The 21,530-nt window shown below is 38.0% G+C and overlaps 1 protein-coding gene across 2 annotated transcripts; it reads right to left on the bottom strand.

Annotated features, from left to right (window-relative positions):
* Positions 1 to 15: 15 nt before the first annotated feature.
* ptprc (protein tyrosine phosphatase receptor type C) lies at positions 16 to 19,159 on the bottom strand. 2 transcript variants are annotated; one of them, XM_056378789.1, is made up of 30 exons: positions 18,833 to 19,159; positions 14,956 to 14,970; positions 13,155 to 13,364; positions 12,899 to 13,006; positions 12,186 to 12,452; positions 11,848 to 12,075; positions 11,645 to 11,758; positions 11,193 to 11,327; positions 10,906 to 11,073; positions 10,220 to 10,369; positions 9,071 to 9,285; positions 8,906 to 8,966; positions 8,637 to 8,745; positions 8,372 to 8,409; positions 7,960 to 8,069; positions 7,615 to 7,705; positions 7,061 to 7,137; positions 6,804 to 6,840; positions 6,593 to 6,690; positions 6,271 to 6,396; positions 5,859 to 6,016; positions 5,313 to 5,448; positions 4,270 to 4,419; positions 3,851 to 3,941; positions 3,550 to 3,686; positions 3,227 to 3,361; positions 3,012 to 3,134; positions 2,755 to 2,897; positions 1,850 to 1,985; positions 16 to 899 (listed from the first exon to the last, which is right to left on the bottom strand). In XM_056378789.1, exons 1-30 carry the CDS (start codon positions 18,894 to 18,896, stop codon positions 561 to 563), a joined length of 3,969 nt encoding a protein of 1,322 aa, XP_056234764.1. In that variant the 5' UTR covers positions 18,897 to 19,159; the 3' UTR covers positions 16 to 560. The 2 variants fall into 2 exon arrangements, with proteins under 2 accessions (XP_056234764.1, XP_056234765.1); XM_056378790.1 differs by lacking the exon at positions 13,155 to 13,364 and having other exon boundaries at positions 18,833 to 19,158.
* Positions 19,160 to 21,530: the final 2,371 nt, after the last annotated feature.

The following is a 21,530-nucleotide window of genomic DNA, read 5'->3' as shown; positions in this document are numbered from 1 at the left end:
AGTACTCTGCATAAATAAGACTTATTGTAAGCTTCTTTTAATGAAACATCAGTATTACATCACAAATAATTGGGCTTAACAACTAAATTATTCAGATAAACCAGGTATATATAATGTATTTAAATGATATAATAGCATCTGTTTATTCAGCAGGAACACTGAACAACTCAATCTCAACATGCACTCATAGTTGGATACAAAACAACAACTTACCTAATGTACTGTATATTTAAAATTTAGTTCTTAGATATCACTTGATATACAGTAAATCCAAGGCCTCAAGTTTGATGACAGCATTTCTAGTAAACTTTGCTCACAGAGATGATTGTTTGCATCCCTACACATGACCTACTAAAATATTTATAACTTAGGTTAAATCATATTTTTGGATATTGACATTAAAACATTTGATCAAATTCTTTAGCATGTCTCAACAAGAACCACATACTGTCTTAAAGCTTTACAATGTTTATACATTCTTAAAGAAAGTAAAAGAAAGCATTCAACCGAAGCACTTATTCCAAAACCTAAAAGGCACAGCCATGCACCTGCCACCTCTCTCAGACCTCCACTGGGACTGTGGGACCGTTGCTGGTGTCCTCCAGTGGCGTTGTCTCTGTGGGAGCGCCGGACTCTTTCTCAGGCTCCTCTTTTTTGTCTTCCTTCCCTCCATCGGCCACCAGAGAGATGATCTCTGCCTCCCCCTGCTGTTCGTTGCTGGTAGTGCTGGCCAGCTGCTCAGCCTTCTCCTCAGCCTTCTCCTCGGCTGGCTGCTCTGCTGCTTTGGTTTCATTGACAATCTGAACGGAGTCAGCTGCAGAGGCCTGTACTGCTTTCACTTCCCCATTCTGGACAGGGAAGACCCCCTCCAGAGCGTCATACAAGAACTGGTACTGCTCCTGTGAGTGACACAGACAGATTTGAGTGGAGACATGAAGATATGGAGCATCGCTGTAGGTTCTAATCTGAATAAAGCTTTCTTTTCAGACTTTTAAGTTCACATTTTCACACACTTTCCTAAATCAACATAAATAAGAGCACAAGAAAACAGCTTTAAATGATAAATAATAACTAAAAACAAACACCAATCTGATCCTCCTGTTAGTAATATCTGTGTAGCCAAACCCTGATCCTGACCCCTCTGTGACATAGATCTCCAGAAGCTATTGAGCCACACTGGGTGACATCTTCCTTCATTATAGGACACTGTAATTTATTTTAAGTCAATCACACATAGGCCCTCCAGCTTCTGTAAACTCACTAAAGCATAAAGCCTAAAGCCTAAAATAGTCCAGAAAAGATGTCTGTTTGAGTGTACTGCTTATTTATCTGATTTTAAAAATGAAGGTATATGTAAATAACTTTTTTTAAAAAGAGATTTATATCTTCAGTAGAAACTTATGGGCTTATGTCCAAGAGCCACACACAGGGAAGTCAGAAAGTCCTGGGGGATCATGAACTACTGCATTGTTGGTTTTGGTTCTTTCGTGGGCTTTGTTGACCACGACAGAAATGTAGAAAATCATAAGCCTTTGTCTTTAATTCTTTCAAAACACTTTTTTTTATAGCATTCAAAGTGAGCTTGAGTAAGACTTAAGTGCGGTGCTGCTCACATGAAATGACATTAACAACACATTAAGAAACCTTTATTTCTTGCTAAAAAATAACCACAATAAGCCTTTAGACAGATACGAGGAGTTACATAAAATCTAATTACAACAACCTTTACGGAACATCGTCTGTCCATTCTTACCAGTCAGCTGCTATAATACTTCTCCCTCTGAGCGATGTTGGAACTTAAAGCAGTGAAACAATGTGTGATGACAGATACTGAGCTCGTCTTTCTTACCAGACTGGTGAGCATGCTCTGTCTCTCCTTGCGTAAGATTTTGACCACCTGGAAAACATCCACCAGCTTCTCAGTCTTAGCGCTGTCCAGCAGGTTCCACAGAGCGCAGAAAATCCCTGTACGGGACGAGCCATTGCTGCAGAGAGGGAGCACACAAACACAAAAAGGTTCAATCTCTCTAACTACACATTTTCCAGGTCATAGTGAGCTGCAGAACCACTGAGGATACAGTAGTGCAGGGACTGTATTTATCAAACTAATAAAAGTGACTTTTCTTTCCTGTTCCAATCAGGTTTTCTTTTGTTTCCATATTGTTATTATTACCATCAATACTAAAATAAATATATCATATTGCCGTTATTAATTGCTTCACACACATAAAATAAGCTTAGCATATGCTTATTATTTATTGGTCATAGTGAGCAAATACAGGTTTTACTCCTAAACCTCTTCAGAGTATTCTCACTCTAATCCTTTAAGAGATTATTCTTAATGCCACCCAGAGGGGAGTCAAATGCATGTCTTCCTTGTAATAAGGTGACACTACAAACTACTGAGTGCTACTCCGATTAAACATATTTTCAGTGAGAAATTGACCCTTAATTCATAAGGTAAATCATTGTTAATTGATTGATGATACCTGACAGTATTTCTTTCTATATACTTTCATTTCAGAAAGCTATGCCTTCGTATAGCTTGAAATGTCATCAAATGACCCATGATGTTTATCAAGGTCAGGTAGGTGAGGAGTTTTCTTTCTTCCAAACAAGAACACCGGCCCAACATTGAGCTTTGAAAGCTCTGAAAGACGAATCATTGTTATGAAAAAACTGGATATGTTTCTGTTCTACACATGCTGTCGCTGTAAGACTCCCAGAGGACATTTTACTGTGACGCTGTCTTACTTGCAGTGGACCACGGTGATCTGTGATTTGCTGCTCGTCTTGATTTCCTTCACCATGTCTGTGAGTTCCTGAGGTTTCTCCGGCAGCTCTCTATTCGCCCACTTCAGGAACTGGAACTGTTTCACCGAGCGACTGTCTTTCCTCTGTTGACAGAAGCGGCGTTTAGGTTAAAGCAGCTTGTGATGTTGAAATGACCAGACACGCCACAGGCTGAGGCTGACAACATATGGAAACAGAGTAGGTAGCTCTTATGTTACCTTGACGTGACGGATTAGCATGTCGCGGCTAATGAAAGTTGGGGTGGTGTCTGTGCTCACAACCTCCACTTCAAAGTCCCCAAATGTCTTCTTGTCTTTACCCCAGTACACACAGTCAGACTCCTGTGAACACAGGAAAAAACAGCTGTAAGGCACATACAGTACAGCGTTATACTATATCATTATATGTGCATGGTACATGGTACTGAAGGTACCTGATCTCCCTCATTGCAGTCTGAGAGCATGACAATAGTGGTTGCTTTCTTCTGGTAAACCATCAACCAGAAGTCAGCCATGGAGTCTGGCAGTGGAGTCTGAGCTGCGATGAAGGCACGTGGGCCCCAGTAGCCCTGTGGGGGTCAAGAACACACATCCAGCGATTGTTTTGGGTAGTCCAGACAAATAAGATGCGAGGAATTTAATTACACCTGTTTTACGACTCAACTTACAGTATAAAAGATGGGAATTTATTTCGAGTTAATGAAATAATACCGGTACACGGTTTTAATCCAATTTAAGTGTCAGCAAAATAACATACGTGAATGTAGGAGGCATTGATGTATTTTGTGGATTCTTCGTCCTCTTCATCTGATGACTCTTCCTCATCTTCCTCATCGGGGTCACTATCATGACTGCGTCCTTCGTCCAGCTTCAGCAACACTCGGTTGTAGTCATCTGAGGGCGGGAGGTTTGATTTGGTTTCGACAAAAGTGACATTGAACATTTACTCTGGTATATGAATGCATGTATATAAACATACTGCACATACACCAATATACATTGGCTGCTGGTTCTGTAGTGTAAAATGTCATTTGTCCCTGCGTTGAGCTGATACTTACATGGGATGACAGATGAAGAGCGATTCTTCTTCTTGTTTTCCTCTGTGATCCCTGTGTTGGATGTCCTCCAGTTTTTATAAGATGGGAGTCGCTGAATTGTGATTAAAAAATAAGATTTTTTATTATTAAGTAATTTATAGTAATATATAAAGGATATAAAGGATAAAGGATTGGATAAAGGATTGGATTTTGTCCTTTATGAAGTAATGGGAGGTGAGAAGGAAAATGGAAAAGTGTAGGATATTTTATTTTAAAAGGATCTGCTACAATTTCATACACATTGATTGACACAGTGATTCGCTTTGGTTACATCAAACAGTCAACTTTATTTAAAATGCCTCCTTCAGCCTCCAAAATGAATTTATTTTTAGATATAGAAATAATTCATAAATAATAAGATAAATAAGAAAGTGATATACATCAAACTCATCCTCCATCAGCGTGGGTTCACTGCCTTGGTTTTCCTGTTTGAGTGTGCTCAGTGTGCTGTGGAGCTCAGACAGAGCGATCTCAGTCTCTCCAAACTGGTTGTGCTCCACCAGAGCCTGATGAATCAGGATGTACTGGGCCTACGTGAGGACAAATGTACTTAATAAACAAAGTATATATAATTTGGGGATAAAATAAGAACACAAAAGACAAACTGCGCAAGCTGCACAATCCATATTTTAGATTTCTCCAAGGTTACAAATCTCTTTCTAACTCATTTACAGCTTGTTATCTCTGCATCCTCCTTTGTGAATGGCTTAGATTCAATGCAGGAAACAGTACATGCTCTATTATCCTCTTCAGTGTTTAGTGCACATGTCAGTTAATGATTAAATTTCTTTATTCTGTCTTTAATTAATGAATTAATAATTTAATTTTAACTGGAATCAAATAAATAATTTTATAAAGGCCTTTACAATTTACTTTTTGTTACTATGCTTGAGTGTCTACCTGTCACACTCAAACTGAATTCATTTTTTTCCCTGCTTGACCTTTTATATATTTATACTGTACGTTCTGTAAGTCTTTATTAAAATGCTCTTTGCTTTGCCACACACTCTTGCTCTGTTTGTATTGTATTTTATGTTGTAGTTACCAGCAGAACACAATCTTGCAAATGCAGTGTACAATTACAATTTCAGCTCTATATACAGTATTCACTGTATGCTTGTTTGTCTACCTCTTGTTCATTTTTATTCCTATTTGTTCACCTACTAGTTGTAAAGAATAACTGTATATCATCCTTGTGTAATATGTTTGTACTTCTTTGTTTACCTGTATTTTCATGTTATTTAGATTTTTGCTAAGCACATTTAAAACTACAAAGAGTTGGGTCTAATTCCCTGCATGTATCAACATACTTGGCCTATAAATGTAACTCTGATTCTAATAAGACACACATTCAAACAGATTTACACACAAACACAAACACACATGCAGAGTTTCAAAAATTAGATCTAAATCAATATTTTACCTCTACTTGAACCATGAGACATCTCTGTCTGCGGAGTCTGACTACGTAACCGTAGATGTCCACTCTGCCCTCTGCCTCCAGACCCTCCATCATGGCATCGATGCCAATGTAGGTGCCTGTCCTACCCACTCCAGCACTACACATGAGAGAATGACTTTGTGTTAATACATTTGGTCTGGTAGCCAAAAGGGGCAAGTTCAGAGACACAAACAGAAGGGTCTTAGACTATCTGATGGGAATTAACTTAAAAACTTCATAGACATCTGAAACTTGTGACAACAGCCACTGCTTTAATCTTTCAGAATGTATTTTATAAGCTTGTCATATGTTTTTTAAAATCTTATTATGAAAAGCATATATTAGATATCTATTAGGTAAATGTAGCTGAGTTTAAAGTAAATGAAAGTAAAGTAGAAGTACATCAAAATGATGTGTAATTGCAGTACTTAAGTAAATGTGTGTAGTTACTTTCTACCACTGCATGTTGCTCATGTTGATATTTTGAAGTGAACATTAGCCGACCCTAGAATGGGACCTTGTGTATACCTGCAGTGGACGACGATGGGGCCACTGAAGAAATTCTTGAAAGCATTGACACGCCGCCTCAGTTTCAGGAGGAGGTGCGGCTCCCCTGGGACGCCGTGGTCTGGCCAGCTCATGAACTGGATGTGGGTCACCTCCCTCTCTGTGCTCTTCTCCCTCTTCTGCAGACACGGCCACACACACAGAGATGGTTATATAAACATGCACAAAGACTTATATAAAAACATACACATCTATTGATATTTAATCAAGTATATTTATTGAGATAAAGCTGGCTAGAAATGCTGGCCTTAACTACACAGACACATGCACACACACACACACACACACACACACACCAAACTTGTGCATGTGTTCTGCAGTAAAAACGCACATTTACACCATTTAATCTATTCGATTTTTAATAGAGACTCACATTAATTAGGCTGAGACGGCGGATGGTGTAATCCGGGCAGTGGTCCTCTGAGTTCAGCTTCACTATAAACTCCTCAAAGATCTCTGTCTCTCGGTCTGGAGACGGCCAGTACTGCGCACACTTGACCTGTGACACAACATGTGGAAACGAGAGACAGTGAGTGAAAACCCAGATTTGCAAATCACTAACAAATGAATCTTGCCGGTCGAGCAATTTAACCCAAAAGTCAAATATGCAGACAATGCATATTTGACACGGACAGCAAATAGTGACACATTATAACCAACGTCAACAAAAAGTAAAAAAAAACTGCTGTAATTACCCTGTTTCCCTCTTCACAGCGTGTTACCATGACGATGATAGACGACTGCTGCTCCCAGACCATCCTCCAGAAGTCACCCACAGTCTCGTCCTTCGGCCCTACAACACACACAGAATATACAGTATATACACACAGCCATGCACACTTTGTATCGACAGGAATGCAGGGTTACTGACAGAGTGTATAAAAGAATATGAGAACACGACTTTACCTTGAGCTGCAATGTACTTTTTGGCTTCCTTGTACCCCTGCAGTAAGAAAACAACAAGGTGTGTATTGTCAGAAAGAGGTCATGAATGTTGTGTCTATTAAGCCCCAAGAGTTGCCTTTAACATGACTGCTTTTGCTTTTAATGAGATATTTCATATTTGTTTCATGATCTAAAGCTCAATTTTATCCTTATTCTTAAACACAGCAGCAGCAGCGTTAATAGGAAAAGTAGTAGTGTGATCTTGGTGTTTTCCATACATCAATGAAGCTGGCGTTGATGTAGTCACATCCTGCCTCGCCATTTCCTGTGGTCAGCTGGACACGGTTATAATCATCTGGTTCAAGACAGAGGAGAAGTCATATTAGATGTGGGTGATATTGTTAAAACCTTCTTCACAGTGTGTATAATTTTGTGCAATTTGATGAATTTTCTGGAATTTCAACGATGAAGCTGTTATGGATATAAAATGTGAAATTTCATACCTAAATTTCAGGTTATATCTCAATGTGATGTGAAAAATCCTATGAGTCCAGTATTGCCACAAAACAATCAAAAGGCAGATTTTCAGCATTTCTCACAGTGATTTGAAACCAATGCAGAGATATTAAAAGCAAAATAGCTACCACATTAGATACAGCATGGAAAATCCATGATGGCTGACAAATTTACACTGCCATAGTTACATTGTATTATACTAACTGATGGTGATTTTAAAAAAACAGTGAGTGGATAAAAGTACACACATCTGCTTAGTTCCTTTATCTCATTTATCTGAAAAGCTTCATGTGTTGTTGGACACACTCCCACTCACATGGCAAGATGTCCACGTAGCGGTTCTTGGGGGTGTTGCAGGGCTTTTTGGCCTCTTTCACCGTGAACCTCGAGAAAATTCTGGGGATGCTCTGAAAGCAGAAATGAATGATATCAATTCCCAGTGAGAAAAAAAACAACACAGAGCAATTGTTTGTGTTCCAGACCCACTCCTTCTACTCTGAAACCAGCCAAGGCCCCTCACAAGCACATCCAGCCTCCTGTGTTCAAGTCCAGCCTTGGACCTTTATTACATGTCATGTCCCTCTCTGCCAACTCATTGTAAACCATCCAATGAAGAAAAACATACCAAAAATAAGCATTCCCAAAAAAGGAACACAGATACCTGAAACTCAGCCAGGAAAAGTCTTCCCTCATCAGCGAGCTTCCTCTTGTAGGCCTCCAGCAGAACCTCAGCTGTGATCGGCTCGACGGGCATCAGGTTCTCCTCATCATCTACAGCAGCCAATGAAAAACACTTCAGACACAAACCAGAAACTCTGCAAAGCCTTGTTTTCTATTATCAATATTATTATCCATTACCCTAGTTATTGTAAATATTTAAATATTTAATTAATGAGGTATATCTCTTGAAAGGTGATTCTGCATTATCTAACAAGGAATATATCTCTTATCTGATTATTAGAAAAATCATGAATTAAAAATGGTAGCTGACTTCTAAAATCATCTGCTTCAAGATAACAACAGGAAGAAAAAAAAGACAGGAAATCGAAAGTCTGCTACTAAAATCTACTCACTTGCTGTTGAAATAAGCATCATGTTTTCACTCAGGTCACTGCAAAGAAACCATTTAAATTATATGTAACATAGAATGGAGTAACGTTGCTTGACAGTAATGATGTGTCTGTCTAAAATGCATTTCAACAATAATATTCCTGTAGTGTAAATGAGACGACATTGCCTTTTCAGTAGCACAAAACCTGCAGGTTTATTTGTATAAAACAAAGCAATCACAGAAACCAAGTGATGCAGGAGATTAGCTGCATGTAGAATGATTCTTACTGGGACTTTCTGCGCCTCAAAATGTAGATTTTGTAGACGACCAAGAGCAGAGCCAGAGACGTGAGGATGATGAGAAACACGAGGAAACCGATGACAGCTTTGTCATTATCTGTAAAATGATAATAAAAGAATATCAAAGAGGTGGCATTTACATTAGGGACACAATGTACAGAAATGGATGCGTGAACAATACGTCAGAACAAAATGAGTCAAATGATTTAACCAAACAACATGAGATAATTTGTGGCGTTAATTAAAACAGTACATACAGAAAGTAGAAACGTCCTTTGTCTTGGGCCTGCTCTCCAATTCTGTGTTGAAAACAATGACCTGGAAAGACAGAGGATCCCTTTATCAGGTTCTACACAATCTGAAGGAATATGAAGATAAAGTGATCATATTCTAATGAAACTAAAAATTAGGATTATACAAACCTTCACTATGTAGGTCGTAGAGTAACTCAGGTCTCTGAATTCAAACTTGCATTTACTGTCTTTAAGTTCCTTCACAATGACACCACCATGATGAAGTTCTGCTCTGTATTTCTGTTTGCCTTCAAGACCGTTTAATTTTCCTGAATACATACAGGTTACTATAATCACATTATGCTCTGGCTGTGACGTCTTCAGCTCTTTAATATCGTCTGGTTCTGTAAGAAAAATGAAGGAAAACACACTTATTTTCAGAAGCATAGTCACCGTTAAAGTGATTTTAATTTGCTCTAACAGCAGTTTTAACAGTTATCAACAACATTATTGTTAATATCACATTGTTGCTGTACTGGTTGTCTTGTGCATCAGGATGTTTTAGATGTTGATATTTTTTAATGTCATTATGTAAAGACTGTATATGAAATCAATTATTTGGCCAATTTGCTGATGCTTATCTATTGTTGTTTTTTTAATTCATTCTTTAACATGAATGGTTATTTAATCAATCAATGGATGTTTTTTAAATGATCAATGTACCACTTGGTAAAGATTTTACACCAAGAAAGTCAGTAATTACTCTGGCTCCACGCTACAGGCTCTTCCACTTAAAGTGATGAATAAACAGGTGCAGGTACCTTTTAATCTTCACTGTCATGGTTTGGAGTGTGTAATAGATACATTTTCCTTTACATAATGAATGTTGGTACTGATCAGCAACATTTATTAAAAAGGACAAACAGAAAGAAAAATCTTATAATTGTAATTTTTATAATGATAAATCGAAAAAACTCATTTCAAATAATAATTAATATAATTAACTTAAAAGATGAACTAAATAATTAATAACAGTAAATATTGTGTTGAAGTTCCAAATTCAAATATTCATGTAGGGACCATATTTCCTGAACCAGGTGTTTTAAAGTCATAGTACGTCACATGGGATCAGTTTTCTCCCCAAACACTGAAACAGTTTCAAAGCTGTTTGGTCTTAAGAAAGTGTTTCATACAGATACTCTTACTGCCACATGAGTAACTCAATATTCAACATGTATGTGCAGCACAGACTGTCAGTGAATATACTCCAAATAGTCTTCTTGTGTCATAGATTTAGATCATAGAATCAGCTGTGATCATTTTTCATTGGTTACTTACTTCCAGCCTCAGTCTTTTGTGTCACTGGAGCTGGTTTAGCATCTCTCTTCTTGTTCTTGTAGATGGGTTTGACTTCACAGGTGTATGTGGTGAATGGTTCCAGTCCAATAACAAGACATGTTCTTCCTGATGACTCTTTGTTAGCTTTACCTGTGAGTTAAAGTTTCACAAGCTGTTAGTTTGTTTTGTTGAATAGCAACACAACAGAGACAAAATTAAGGGTATACACAACAGTTGATTGTTTTTGCACTTTAAGTGACAAGAGAATGGATGTCAATCAATCAGTTAATATCATCAATATATCACTGGTCGATCACCAGCTTTGGCCCTGCAAGCTAAAACTATTGTCCTCATTATGTGATAGTAGGAAAGCAGACTGGGACAATAAACATGTGAAACTGAAAACCTTTGTTTCCAGTGATTTAATACAATCACAGTGTTATTTCTGTGTCATATTTCATGTTGATTTTGTGAAACTGTGATTTTCTTATTTACACCTACTAACACTCAGGATGCTGAAGGGTTAGCATGGAGCGCTGTAGCTCCACCAATGACTCAAATGTCCACAGTATATTTTACTATTTAGATAAACTGAATAGAAAAAGGATCTCCAACAACTTCCAGAAATGAATTCCTATTAAAAGAATTAAAAACATTAGAGAGTTAATCTGAATAATTTCACTTACTCCTGCGTGTCTGATGGGGGTGAGTAGAACCACAGCTGCAGTCGTATGAAAGCTTATCAAGCTTCTCAAGCTCATGAAGGACTTCTTGACACTTGTCACTGGTTGTGCTCCAACTCAAGCCAATAGACGTATTGGTTACTCTGTCCTTTGTGGCGTTTATGTTAAAATCTGTTGGAACATCAGACATCTGTAACAGACTTGAGTTCTGGTGCTACACAGTAATTCACTCCACAGTATCTGAGGATAAAAGCTTTCATTGCACTGAGGTGAAGTGAACATCAACATACCACAGTCAATCCTGACGTCAACAGCAGTTGTGTTTTTGATGGTGACATTGTTGTCCTTGATCTGACCAATACAGCTGTAGTCAGTAAACGGCTCCAGCTCCGACTCCAGCTTAGGCTCAGTGACTCTGCCACTCTCTGAGGAGACACGAGGATGACAGCGTTTCTTCAACAACTAGTATTTATACCTCAGAGCTCATGTAGCAGCATCTTTTCAGATTAAAACAAATTTGGACTCATTCAGAAAAATATAAAAAAATCTTCTTTTTAGGACTGATTCACTGAGAGCACAAAGTAATACCTCACCTTCCCCCTACACTGACAGACGATTCATATCGCTTAAGTTTTAATTAAAACGGGGAATTGCAGATTCAAATCTCTATTCATTTCCATGTAAATCCATTTATAATATTAGTAACACACAAAATCTTTTTACTTCTAGTTTTATCACTTACCCCAGCAGGTGTAATCAACAGAGAGATTTTTACAGTTTGGAGGTAATTTTGTTTCTATTTTCGCTGGAAGTTTAGTGGAAACAATCTGATGTATTTCACTTGCGTTTAAGAAATCTGTGGAAAAAAAAGAATGCACATAAAAATGATGAAATAAAATATAAAGCACATGCATTTCAAATAAAGGCAGACTCTTTTATACATACCAACAGGGATGATGCTTTTGGTGAGGCTAAAGGAAGTGGTCGGACATGTGAAGTTTGTAGTAAATTCTGAACAAATGTCATTGTAACCAGGTTTGACACAGAATGTTTTATTGTGACATCCCACAACATTTGTGGTTGATAGTAAAGAGCTGATGTCCCAATCACTCCGGTAACAAACATGTCCAGGGATGCAGCTGTCATCTTCAATCAATTCAATGTCATCTTTACCTGAAATACACAAGTGATGCACAAATGTCTCTCCATTTTACACACAGTCTCATTTCTTCAATGAAAAGAAAGCAAGATGCATGACACCAACATGAATTATTTTTACTCACTTATGTCAGTCGTTGTAGTTTTATTTTTAGGGAGGCTACAGTGTTTTTCACCAGCACCATCAAGATATGTCACATAATGCTCATATTCAGTGCAGGGCTTCAGGTGTTTGATTTCATGTGATGAGTTTTGATTGGACTGATGGACGGTGATGTTTTTTCCAGTGTCTGATCGGCCTTCTTCACTAATGTTTATGGTGTAGTCACCAGGGGTAGAGCTTGTGATGTCAATCTGGAAGCCAAACTTGATGGGTGTTACAGTGTAGGAACCTGCAGACATCAACAGAGTTAAGAAAATGTGTTAGTTATGTGTAATACTGTAAAACACTGTAAAAACAAACTGTCACTACATTCGTTGTAAAGTAAAAGAGGAACACAGACACTGGATACCAATATAATTACTGCAAGTGTTTGAAAACATACTGTAAACTGGATTATCTTTCAAACTGATACTCACAGGCTGCAGGTGCGGAGGTCGGAGGATGCATTTAAAGGAAATTAGAAAAGAGTAAAACGAAACATTAATATATGATTATGCAACATGAGTCATTTGAAACACTTTTCCAAAGCACCTTGCAAGTACAGCAAGTACCTTTTATCTCTGAGTGACGAGTTACCCATACCTCAGCCGTGCTAATGCCATTGTCCACTGTCTACACTCATATGAATAAGACAATCTCATCATACCCCTGCATAATAAATGAGAAGAATCCAACCTTGCGTGGTAGAAGGCACTGTGGTGTTGGGCTGGGTGACTGCAGGTGAGGACTGGTTTTGAGAGACTGCTTGGATGCTGGTTTTGGATGTGGGAGTAGGAATAGTGGCTGCAGGAGGGAGAGCATGCTGGAAGTCATCTTCACATAGAAATACTTCACTGCCAATAGTCTTACCTGACATGATGCTTAACTATACCATTTCAGGATTTTATCATGTAGCACAAACATGGCTGTAAACTGAGGCTGAATACATTACCAGACGCGGTAGTTGCATTGTACGTCTGATTTGAGGGGCGTGAGTTAGGGGTTGGCGAGGCGAGTGGAGGTTTGAGGGCGGTTGCTTGGGTGCCTGACGTCATGGCAGTAGTTTCTGCCATGGTGTGTGGAGGTGAGGAGGTGACAGATTTGTTGTTTACTGAAGGTATGGAATTGATTGTGGTGCGTGGAGGTGAGCTGGATGAAACATCTGTGTTCCAAGAAAAAAAATAAATCAGGGCAAACACAGTATCACAATATTAGTTCCTACAACATCATAAATCATGCTTCCTCTTGTGATAAAGGTAGTGTTGCTACTTATTTTTCCTTCTCCTCATTTACATCTACTACACATCTGTTTTTAAAAGCAAAAAGGAAAGGAGTGATAAAAAAACAATAGCACTGGGGAAGAGGAGATCTATACTTAGAGGAAGTAAGGCAGTGTTCAGCTGCATGAGTTCAGTAGGCCTCAACAGCTAGTGGAAACTAATCAGGTTGAGCATTAGTTGTGAGTTCAAATATTTCCTGTTTTTTGACTGAAGGCTGTCTCTCTTTGGCAAAACACTGCAAGATTATCTAAAGGTTGCCAACCTTATCAGGAGTATGGCAACAGTGGTAGATGCTGGGATGACCTGTCTTCGTTTCTTCACAGAGGAAATTTGAGTCAATATATAAACTAATCACTGACTAAACAATAGAAAACATATAAATTATTTGTAAATAAACCAGAGTGGTTGAACATTGAAAGACAAGTCTGACCTCAACTCTCTATAGCGTTCACACAAAAACAAGTTTCTATAGTTTTCTCATAGAAATAAACTGTGAAGTTAAACTTTCAAACCAGGATAAGTGGAAAACAAGGAAACAAGTCAACGTCATGTTCAAACAGATTCTTTTTCCTGTCACTAATGATTGCAGTGAACCAATGAATAGAAACTATCAGGGTTCATGTTTAACTGGCTGGATAATCAGTGACTTGATGCAAAGCCCTTGCAAAACTTGACTCATCTAAACCCTAACATCAGTCCACAGGACTACTGCTCTTTTCTGATCCCTTATGTGTGAACTAGAGATTTCCCTAAATGAGTATTGTTGAATGCATCTAAATACCATTGGAACAGATCTAAAGTACAACAATACAACTTGATGTATAACCTGGAAAGCTGATTAGAAAGGAGCAAATCACATAGCCAGAAGAGTCTGGCTGCGTTCTTAGCTCAGACTCACTTTGCAGGAACTTCAGACACACAGGAGGTAAATACAGTTCATTGTGTGTACAAGTAGCTGACCATTATATAACTTAATAAATGTATTTTGTATAAACTCTATATACCCTGGCAGGAATATTTTCCCGTGATTTGTCTAATGTCTAATTTTGGAAAGAAATACAATTGTAAATAGTTTTGTAATTAACGGTGTGTAGTTGAGGGTAACTGTGGGCAAACGTCATGTTAGCGAATGTTGCGGTACATGAACATCATTTTCACATGTATATCATGTGACTCATCAAGCTGTTAAGTTTACTGTGGAATTCTTTCTCTGTGTTTGCAATTAAAGCCTTGATTGAAACAGTTTAATTAAATGGAGATGTCAATCGAACTGTTGAATAAGAGTGAGAATAGATATTTCTGTCACTCCTTGCTGCTGTGGCCATGGAGAGATGAGACAGCATAAAGAATAAGGTAGTGGGAGGATGAGGTGAAGGTACAGCACTGCATGTGACATAATTAGAAATAAACATTTTATTCATGATAGTAAAATTAAAATGCTATACGTTAGGTAATGTATGTTTTGCTGCTCACCTGTTATTCTTTGACCTGGAATTACAAAAAGAGAGAAAAAAAAGTAAATCATAAATAAATAAATCATTGCATCTTTTTTTGTCAGAACAGTTTCTACTGTATATGAATGTAAGGGAAAAAAAGACAAGTGACATCAACAAACAGTGAATTCTTCATGTTAGGGTTGATTAAAACATCCACTCCCATCTGGCCAATAAAACTCTTCCTGCAGGACCAAAGCTTTATCAGGTCAAAAAGAGGAAAGCGACCAGTTTCATCTGAAATCGTCTGTATGAGGTAGTGCTGTTACAAACCTGGTTGCCATGACATTGTGACGAAGAGCCACATTTGCTATTTCAGAAGGCAAACCACTATTTCCTGCCTTGCACTAAAACCTAGAACAACCCCATACTTACTAAACCGGTTTCGGTTTTGGACATATCACTGGCTCATACTGAAACACAAATGGACTTTCACTGTGTATTTTCTCTATTGTATCCTCGTTTTTAGTCATTACAAATGCAAACAAATAAAAACTAAGAGTCACTGAATATTGTTTATAATAATATTTATGCTTTATGTTTTCTGCAGTCAATAAAAGCCAACAAAATAACAAAAATCAAACCAAAAACATCAACAACTTGCATCTTTATAAATTCATAGTTTTTTGCTTTTCAAAGTCTGGATCTGACATTACATTAGTTTTACCAAGTCAGTGAAATGGTATTAAAAAAAAGTTTGTAAATCGAGTTTGATTGTGTGTCACTATATCTCTGATTTGAAGAATGAATGTACTGTAAGGAGGTCTTTGCCAATTAGTCCATTTGTTATCTCTAATGGTAGCATTGAGCGATGAGTGGAGGTGAGGGGGGACAGTCAAACAATGAGTCTCAGGATGTGGTTTGGCGCGTTCTTGTTTCACTGTACTGAGCAGAGATGCATGCTCTCTGCAGTGACATTTCATCAGCCCGTGCAGCCTCTTTATGTTTTGCGGTGACTAATTTGAATTGTTTCAATGAAAGGTTTGAAAGATGCAATTGTGCTCTGTGACTAATTCAGATATGAGAAATCTTTATCCAAAGCCTAATGTCGTTGTATGGTAATTACAACTGTTTCAGCCACGTTTAACCCAGTAAAGCAAAAGCCGCCATTTTAATAATGTTTTGAAAAAAAGAAAAAAAAAAGAAGTTTTAAGTGGCGCCTCTTTGGTCCTTTAGGTACTTTCTTTTGCAGTGTCTTCGAGAGAGAGTCAGAAACAGAGGTGTGATATTCACAGTTATATCAGCCTCTTCAAGGTCACAAACATTTTCCCAGAGTGTAAGAAATTCAAGTGGTCAAAGATAACAGCAGTTATAGTTAAGTGGCAATCGCAGCTCGAATACCCCCAGATCCCTGTCCCTGAATCCATCTACTCGTCTGACATTTCATGTCTCTCATGTCTTTTCTCGATCAGTGTTTTTTATGTCTCTTCTTTCTTCTGATATTTTGCATTCCCCTGCTTTGTGACAAGCACCGTCCCCCTCCTCCCAGAAACTGCTTTAATTCTGCAGCATGCTTAACATTTCTGACCTCACTTCTTCATTTTAGACACCGCACTTCCCCTTTTTTTTCACACATTCTCAAGTCATTTACTTGTGCTTCGTCTCAGTCTGCTTAGCCCGTGTTGATCTGCTCTGCTCTGCCAGGAAATGAAGGCAACTCAGAATGGAACGCGGAAGTGGTCAACTTTTTCGATCACACAACTCTGTCCTTCATCTTCATCTTAATGGGACACAGCAGCTCTAAACCAGCTTGCGTAAATGAAACCGGTGGTCACATGATCCACTGCCTTCAGGGTTGATCTGACCCTGAGTGTGTTCAAACTGTTGAACAACAATAAGGTAAAAGTCGTAAAGAAGAACAAGTTGAGCAGTGTTTTGAATAAAATTTAACACTGACTAAGTATGTTGGGACTAAACTATATTTGTTGTTTGTTCTTTGTTGTGAATCAGATACATATAGTAAGGTTCAGAAGAAGGGACATTTTTATTTTAATACTGTTGTCAATAACGTGATTTTCATCTCAAAGAGACTTTTACCTGATTAAATGATTGCAAAAATTATTTTATTTTTTACACTCTAGACATGATTAATATTCACTCTTAATAAATATCACCCCCTCTATACAGGTATCCCTCTTAATAATAGGTTACAGCCTATATTAAAATAACTACATAAATTAAATGTTATCATATGTTATATGCCGTGGTGGAAGACGTATTCTTTACTTAGTTAAAAGCAGCTATACCACCCTCTGAAAATACTCCATTACAAGTTAAGAGCTTGTATTAAAACTGTATTTAAGTTAAAGTACATAAGCATCACCAGTAACATTTACCTGAAGTATAAAGTACCTAGTATTCAGGCAAAAAGCTCCCTATAATGTTAGATAGATATTATACTACTAGAAAATTATTACTGATGCTCTTACATGTAAACACTGGTTTCATTTACTGTAAAAAAAAAAAAAAAAAAAGCAGCATATTTTAAATGGTTACTGGAGGTTTTTAAAATCTTAATCTGAAAAGTAACTGTAGAAAATGTAAAATATATTCTTATGAAATGTGGCGGAGTGGAAGAATAATGTACCATACAGCTTTTCTAAAACATGTGCTTCTGGAACGTTCACCAGTGTTTCAATCATGGAAAAGATTGGTTAATCAATGGAAAAGTGAAGATGCATAAATAGCGTCTGTTATTGCGGTGTACCATGATGACTCACCTTACACACTACATGAGAAATTCTACATGTTGGAGATAAATGAACAAACACTGACCCTGACTGATGATAAAGACGACAGAGTGAAATAAATAGAGTGATGGGTTTATTTTAACTCATGTACAGATGTCTAAGCTGAAAATAGCAGAAAACGCTTTATGTGTTGAACAGTAGCAGAACTCTGAGTGAAGCTAGAGGCAATAAGCTGGGTCTGACTTAGCACATGCACCCACACAAACACACACACACACACTCAGATGTGTATCATATACAGCACCCACAGCACTAGGGTTGAAGTGAGGAGCTTGCAGAGCCACACCCCGAAAATGCTCTCATCTCTGACAGACAACCCCCCCCCCAAACACACACTTACAGACATACACAAGCACACACACTCCATCACACACACACACACACACACACACACACACACACACACACACACACACACAATGTCGAAGCAGAACAGAAACATGATTGCAAAAATTCCCATAGCTTTTTACCAAATGAAAGCGTGTTGTTTAAAGGAGGCTCTTCTTATTAACAGCAGTCTTTGATTGAACATAAGTGTTTATTCTTTTGCCAAAGGGGCTCAGAAACCTGTCACTTTCGGGTTTATCACATCACAAGTCTGCGCTTGTACTGTCTTGTGTTCTTGGGTTTGGAAAGTTTAAGAAACGCAAAGTTGCACAAACAGAGACACAACTCAAAGACATGATATACTGTAGTTTTGTCATTTCTACACTCAGTTTTTAGTTTAAATGGTTACGATTAAAGAGTGGTGATGTTTTCAGGTTTTCAAAAAAAAAGAAAAGAAAAAAAAAAGCAAATTGTCAAGCTTTTCTACTGACAGATTCATGTCTGTATCGCGGGCATGGAAGTTATTTCACCTTTTCTCATTAACACGATCAAACCCTCAACAACCGTATACTACAACTTCAAAAGCAGTTGAGTTAGGAGTTTAGAGTAAGACACCTCATCAAATTCAGCTGGCTATCATTCATGTCTTGCATCATTTACAGATTTTTTTAATTTTTATTTCATGATGTCTTTTAGATAACAGATGCAAGGACACAACTTCATAAAATACCACTTCCTCTCCGCATTGCAACCCCAATAATGATGCAGATGGTTACTTACATTCGCCAAAACCAATGATCCCAGCCCAGAGCAGCAGGATCTTGAGACCACAGAGACCTGCCATGTCCAGGAGTTAGGGTGTGTACGGCCACACACCATACAGTATAGTCCTCGTAAGAACCAACAGGCAGATGTTCTGACGCCAAATCGAAGCTGTATTTCCAATTCCTAACTGAATTCTAAGAGAGAAAAAAGGCTAAACGTTGTCTTATTTTATGCTTCATATGTTTTCTGTCTTATCGGTTGACGCAGCTTCCTGGACTTGTTCCCCAAACCCTGAACTTGTTCGCCTCTGGTTTCAAGTCAAGCAACTGGGAGTGATGTCACACCAACAGACTCTGCCTTCACCTTAACGTTTAGTGACAGGAAGCTTCATTTCAGCTACGCCACCAAGAACAGGAAGTCTCTCATCTAATCTTCACTTGCTTTTGCTCAAGTGTGAAAACCCTCGTACTTATGATAAAAACACTGAAGTTTAGCTTCAGAGTGAAGCTTTTTAATTTAAGGGTTGTGACTGACATATTAGGCTTTTGGAAACATCTTGAAAACATGACTTTTTTTTTCAAATTGACAGTATAACCCTATATCACCTGACACAGAAATGAAAGAAAACAGTGATGTTGACACACATTGAGGCTTGCAGGTTAATTTCTTCTGCCTGATGAATTTCTGTTAGACTGTTCAAAATCAGACTCTTAATGAGAAATTTTACATCTGAGACATGAGACATACAGTATAGTGAAACTTCATAGAGCCCCTCTTCTTTCACACTGACTCCTCCCTGCTCTTAAGCTTACAGGCCTACAGTCGCTCAGCCATGTAGCCAAAACACATGAGAAGCTAGCACTGCAACGTGCAAGAAAAGAGATGCAGCCTTTCTTTTCTTTTTTTTTAACTATGTTCTCTCTCTCTCTCTCTCTCTCTCTCTCTCTCTCTCAGTCTAAAGAGACAAAACATGTGGCCATTGGCTCCAGAAGTGAATTTCTTCATTTCTGCTGTTCATTCTGTGTGAAATACATTTATAAGGGATGTTAGATCTCTTCAAAGTCATTGATCGTGCGTGGTGTTTGATCATCGTGCCCTGCCTTGGAGCCCAAAATGCTTTACTTCTGTTTACATACACAAGAAAATAGGGGATAAAAGAGGAAGGAGAGGAGTAGAGAAATTCTCGAGGGAGTGCAGACTCACACACTGGGTGGTGAGCTGATGTGAATGTGGATGAAACACAGTCAACTATTTTATGTAGTCATATGAAAATAATACATGAAACTAAGCAGACCCATTTTGAGTTTAGACAGTTAGGTACTGAGCCGGTAGAAGTTTTAACTTAATCCTACCATGGTTACACAGCAGACTGTTGGGGTGGCATGATGATATGAAACTAAGAAACAAAGACAAGAAACACATAGATCATGTCAAACCTTCAGTAACGTTTGTGTTTACACACCAGCTGCTTTCTCTGTAACTTATACAGTTTTTGAGTGGAAATAAGTTTGAATCTGAAACCCAATAGGAACATACTGTGCTTCTCACAAAGATCTCACATTTTTAATATGACGATCTAAATATGGATTTCCTCCTAGACCAGTGAAACACATGTTACTTGGCTATTTCCACTTCTGAGAGTTTACTGTAGACTCTTGTAATCAGGAAGTGGCTCTTAAGCAAACAGCATAATGTTCATGCAATCCAAATGAAACTGTATTTACTCTTTTTTGGTTAATGTGAGTCCTTACATGTAGTCAAGTCACACAACCCCAGGTTCCCAGATCTAGAATTAAGCATGTGAATACAATTATAAGATGACTTCATAGGTATTCAATAGTTTTCATCATTTCTAGTCTTGTAGTTTTGTGGTTCATATAAGTTCCTAAAGCTTACTTAACTAATGTTATGTCAAAAAGAACATGATTGTTATCACTGTAGAAAAAGGAAACGTAGACGTCAACTATACTTCACATTAGTTGCTGTTGGCCAATCAGTGACAGGGTTCATACTGACAAACATGACAACGTGTTTTTTTTCCTGTGATGTTAGGATATCTCCACAGCTGCTGTGTGTGCTTCTAAAAATCATTAAGGATAATCATGGTCCCCAGAGGATGATTCCTGATGGTCTTGGTCACTCCTGATCTCTTTCACCACAATCAGACCTAAAGATTTATTTGCATACAAGAAACAAATTTCCAATACTTTTATAGTTTTATGGGTATGATGACTTAAAAAATATTTTTTGGGGTGCTTCATGTTTTTATTAAAGATATTAAAGTAAAGAAACAATAGTATATTAGGAGATATGCAAATTAGGTCCCCAGATGGATTAAAACCGGGGATGTTGTGACTGGCTCTAGGTGTTGGTGAGTCCACCACTGTGGCCCAAACTGAAACAGCTCAACAGTTGTTGGCTGGACTCATAAAACTTTTTACAGACATTCATGGTCCCAAGTGGATGAATCCTAATGACTTTGGTGATCCTCTTTTTATCTAGCGCCATCATCAGGTCCAACAATTGCAATGTAATGCTAACACGCTAAACTAAGATGTTGATAAACATTATACCTACTGCATGTCAGCATGTAAGCATTGTCAACAGTTTTCCTTCAGCTATTAATTCACATGTGCAATGATGGAAATTCCCTACAACAAAGTCATGGGACTAAATAGTGTTTGACAGTGTGTGTGTGTGTGTGTGTGTATGC

The sequence above is a fragment of the Seriola aureovittata genome, chromosome 6 (genome assembly GCF_021018895.1).
Source record: "Seriola aureovittata isolate HTS-2021-v1 ecotype China chromosome 6, ASM2101889v1, whole genome shotgun sequence".
NCBI classification, from domain to species: domain Eukaryota; kingdom Metazoa; phylum Chordata; class Actinopteri; order Carangiformes; family Carangidae; genus Seriola; species Seriola aureovittata.
This window is presented reverse-complemented; position numbering and strand designations above follow the sequence as displayed.

What these genes read in the sequence shown, in the direction of transcription:
- ptprc (XM_056378789.1), bottom strand. Translation starts at nt 18,896, where the DNA reads ATGGCAGGTCTCTGTGGTCTCAAGATCCTGCTGCTCTGGGCTGGGATC. An exon ending in TGTTGATTACACCTGCTGGG is followed by an intron (nt 11,328 to 11,644) that starts GTAAGTGATAAA and finishes GTGTCTCCTCAG; the next exon opens with AGAGTGGCAGAGTCACTGAG. An exon ending in ACTGCAATGAGGGAGATCAG is followed by an intron (nt 3,135 to 3,226) that starts GTACCTTCAGTA and finishes CTGTGTTCACAG; the next exon opens with GAGTCTGACTGTGTGTACTG.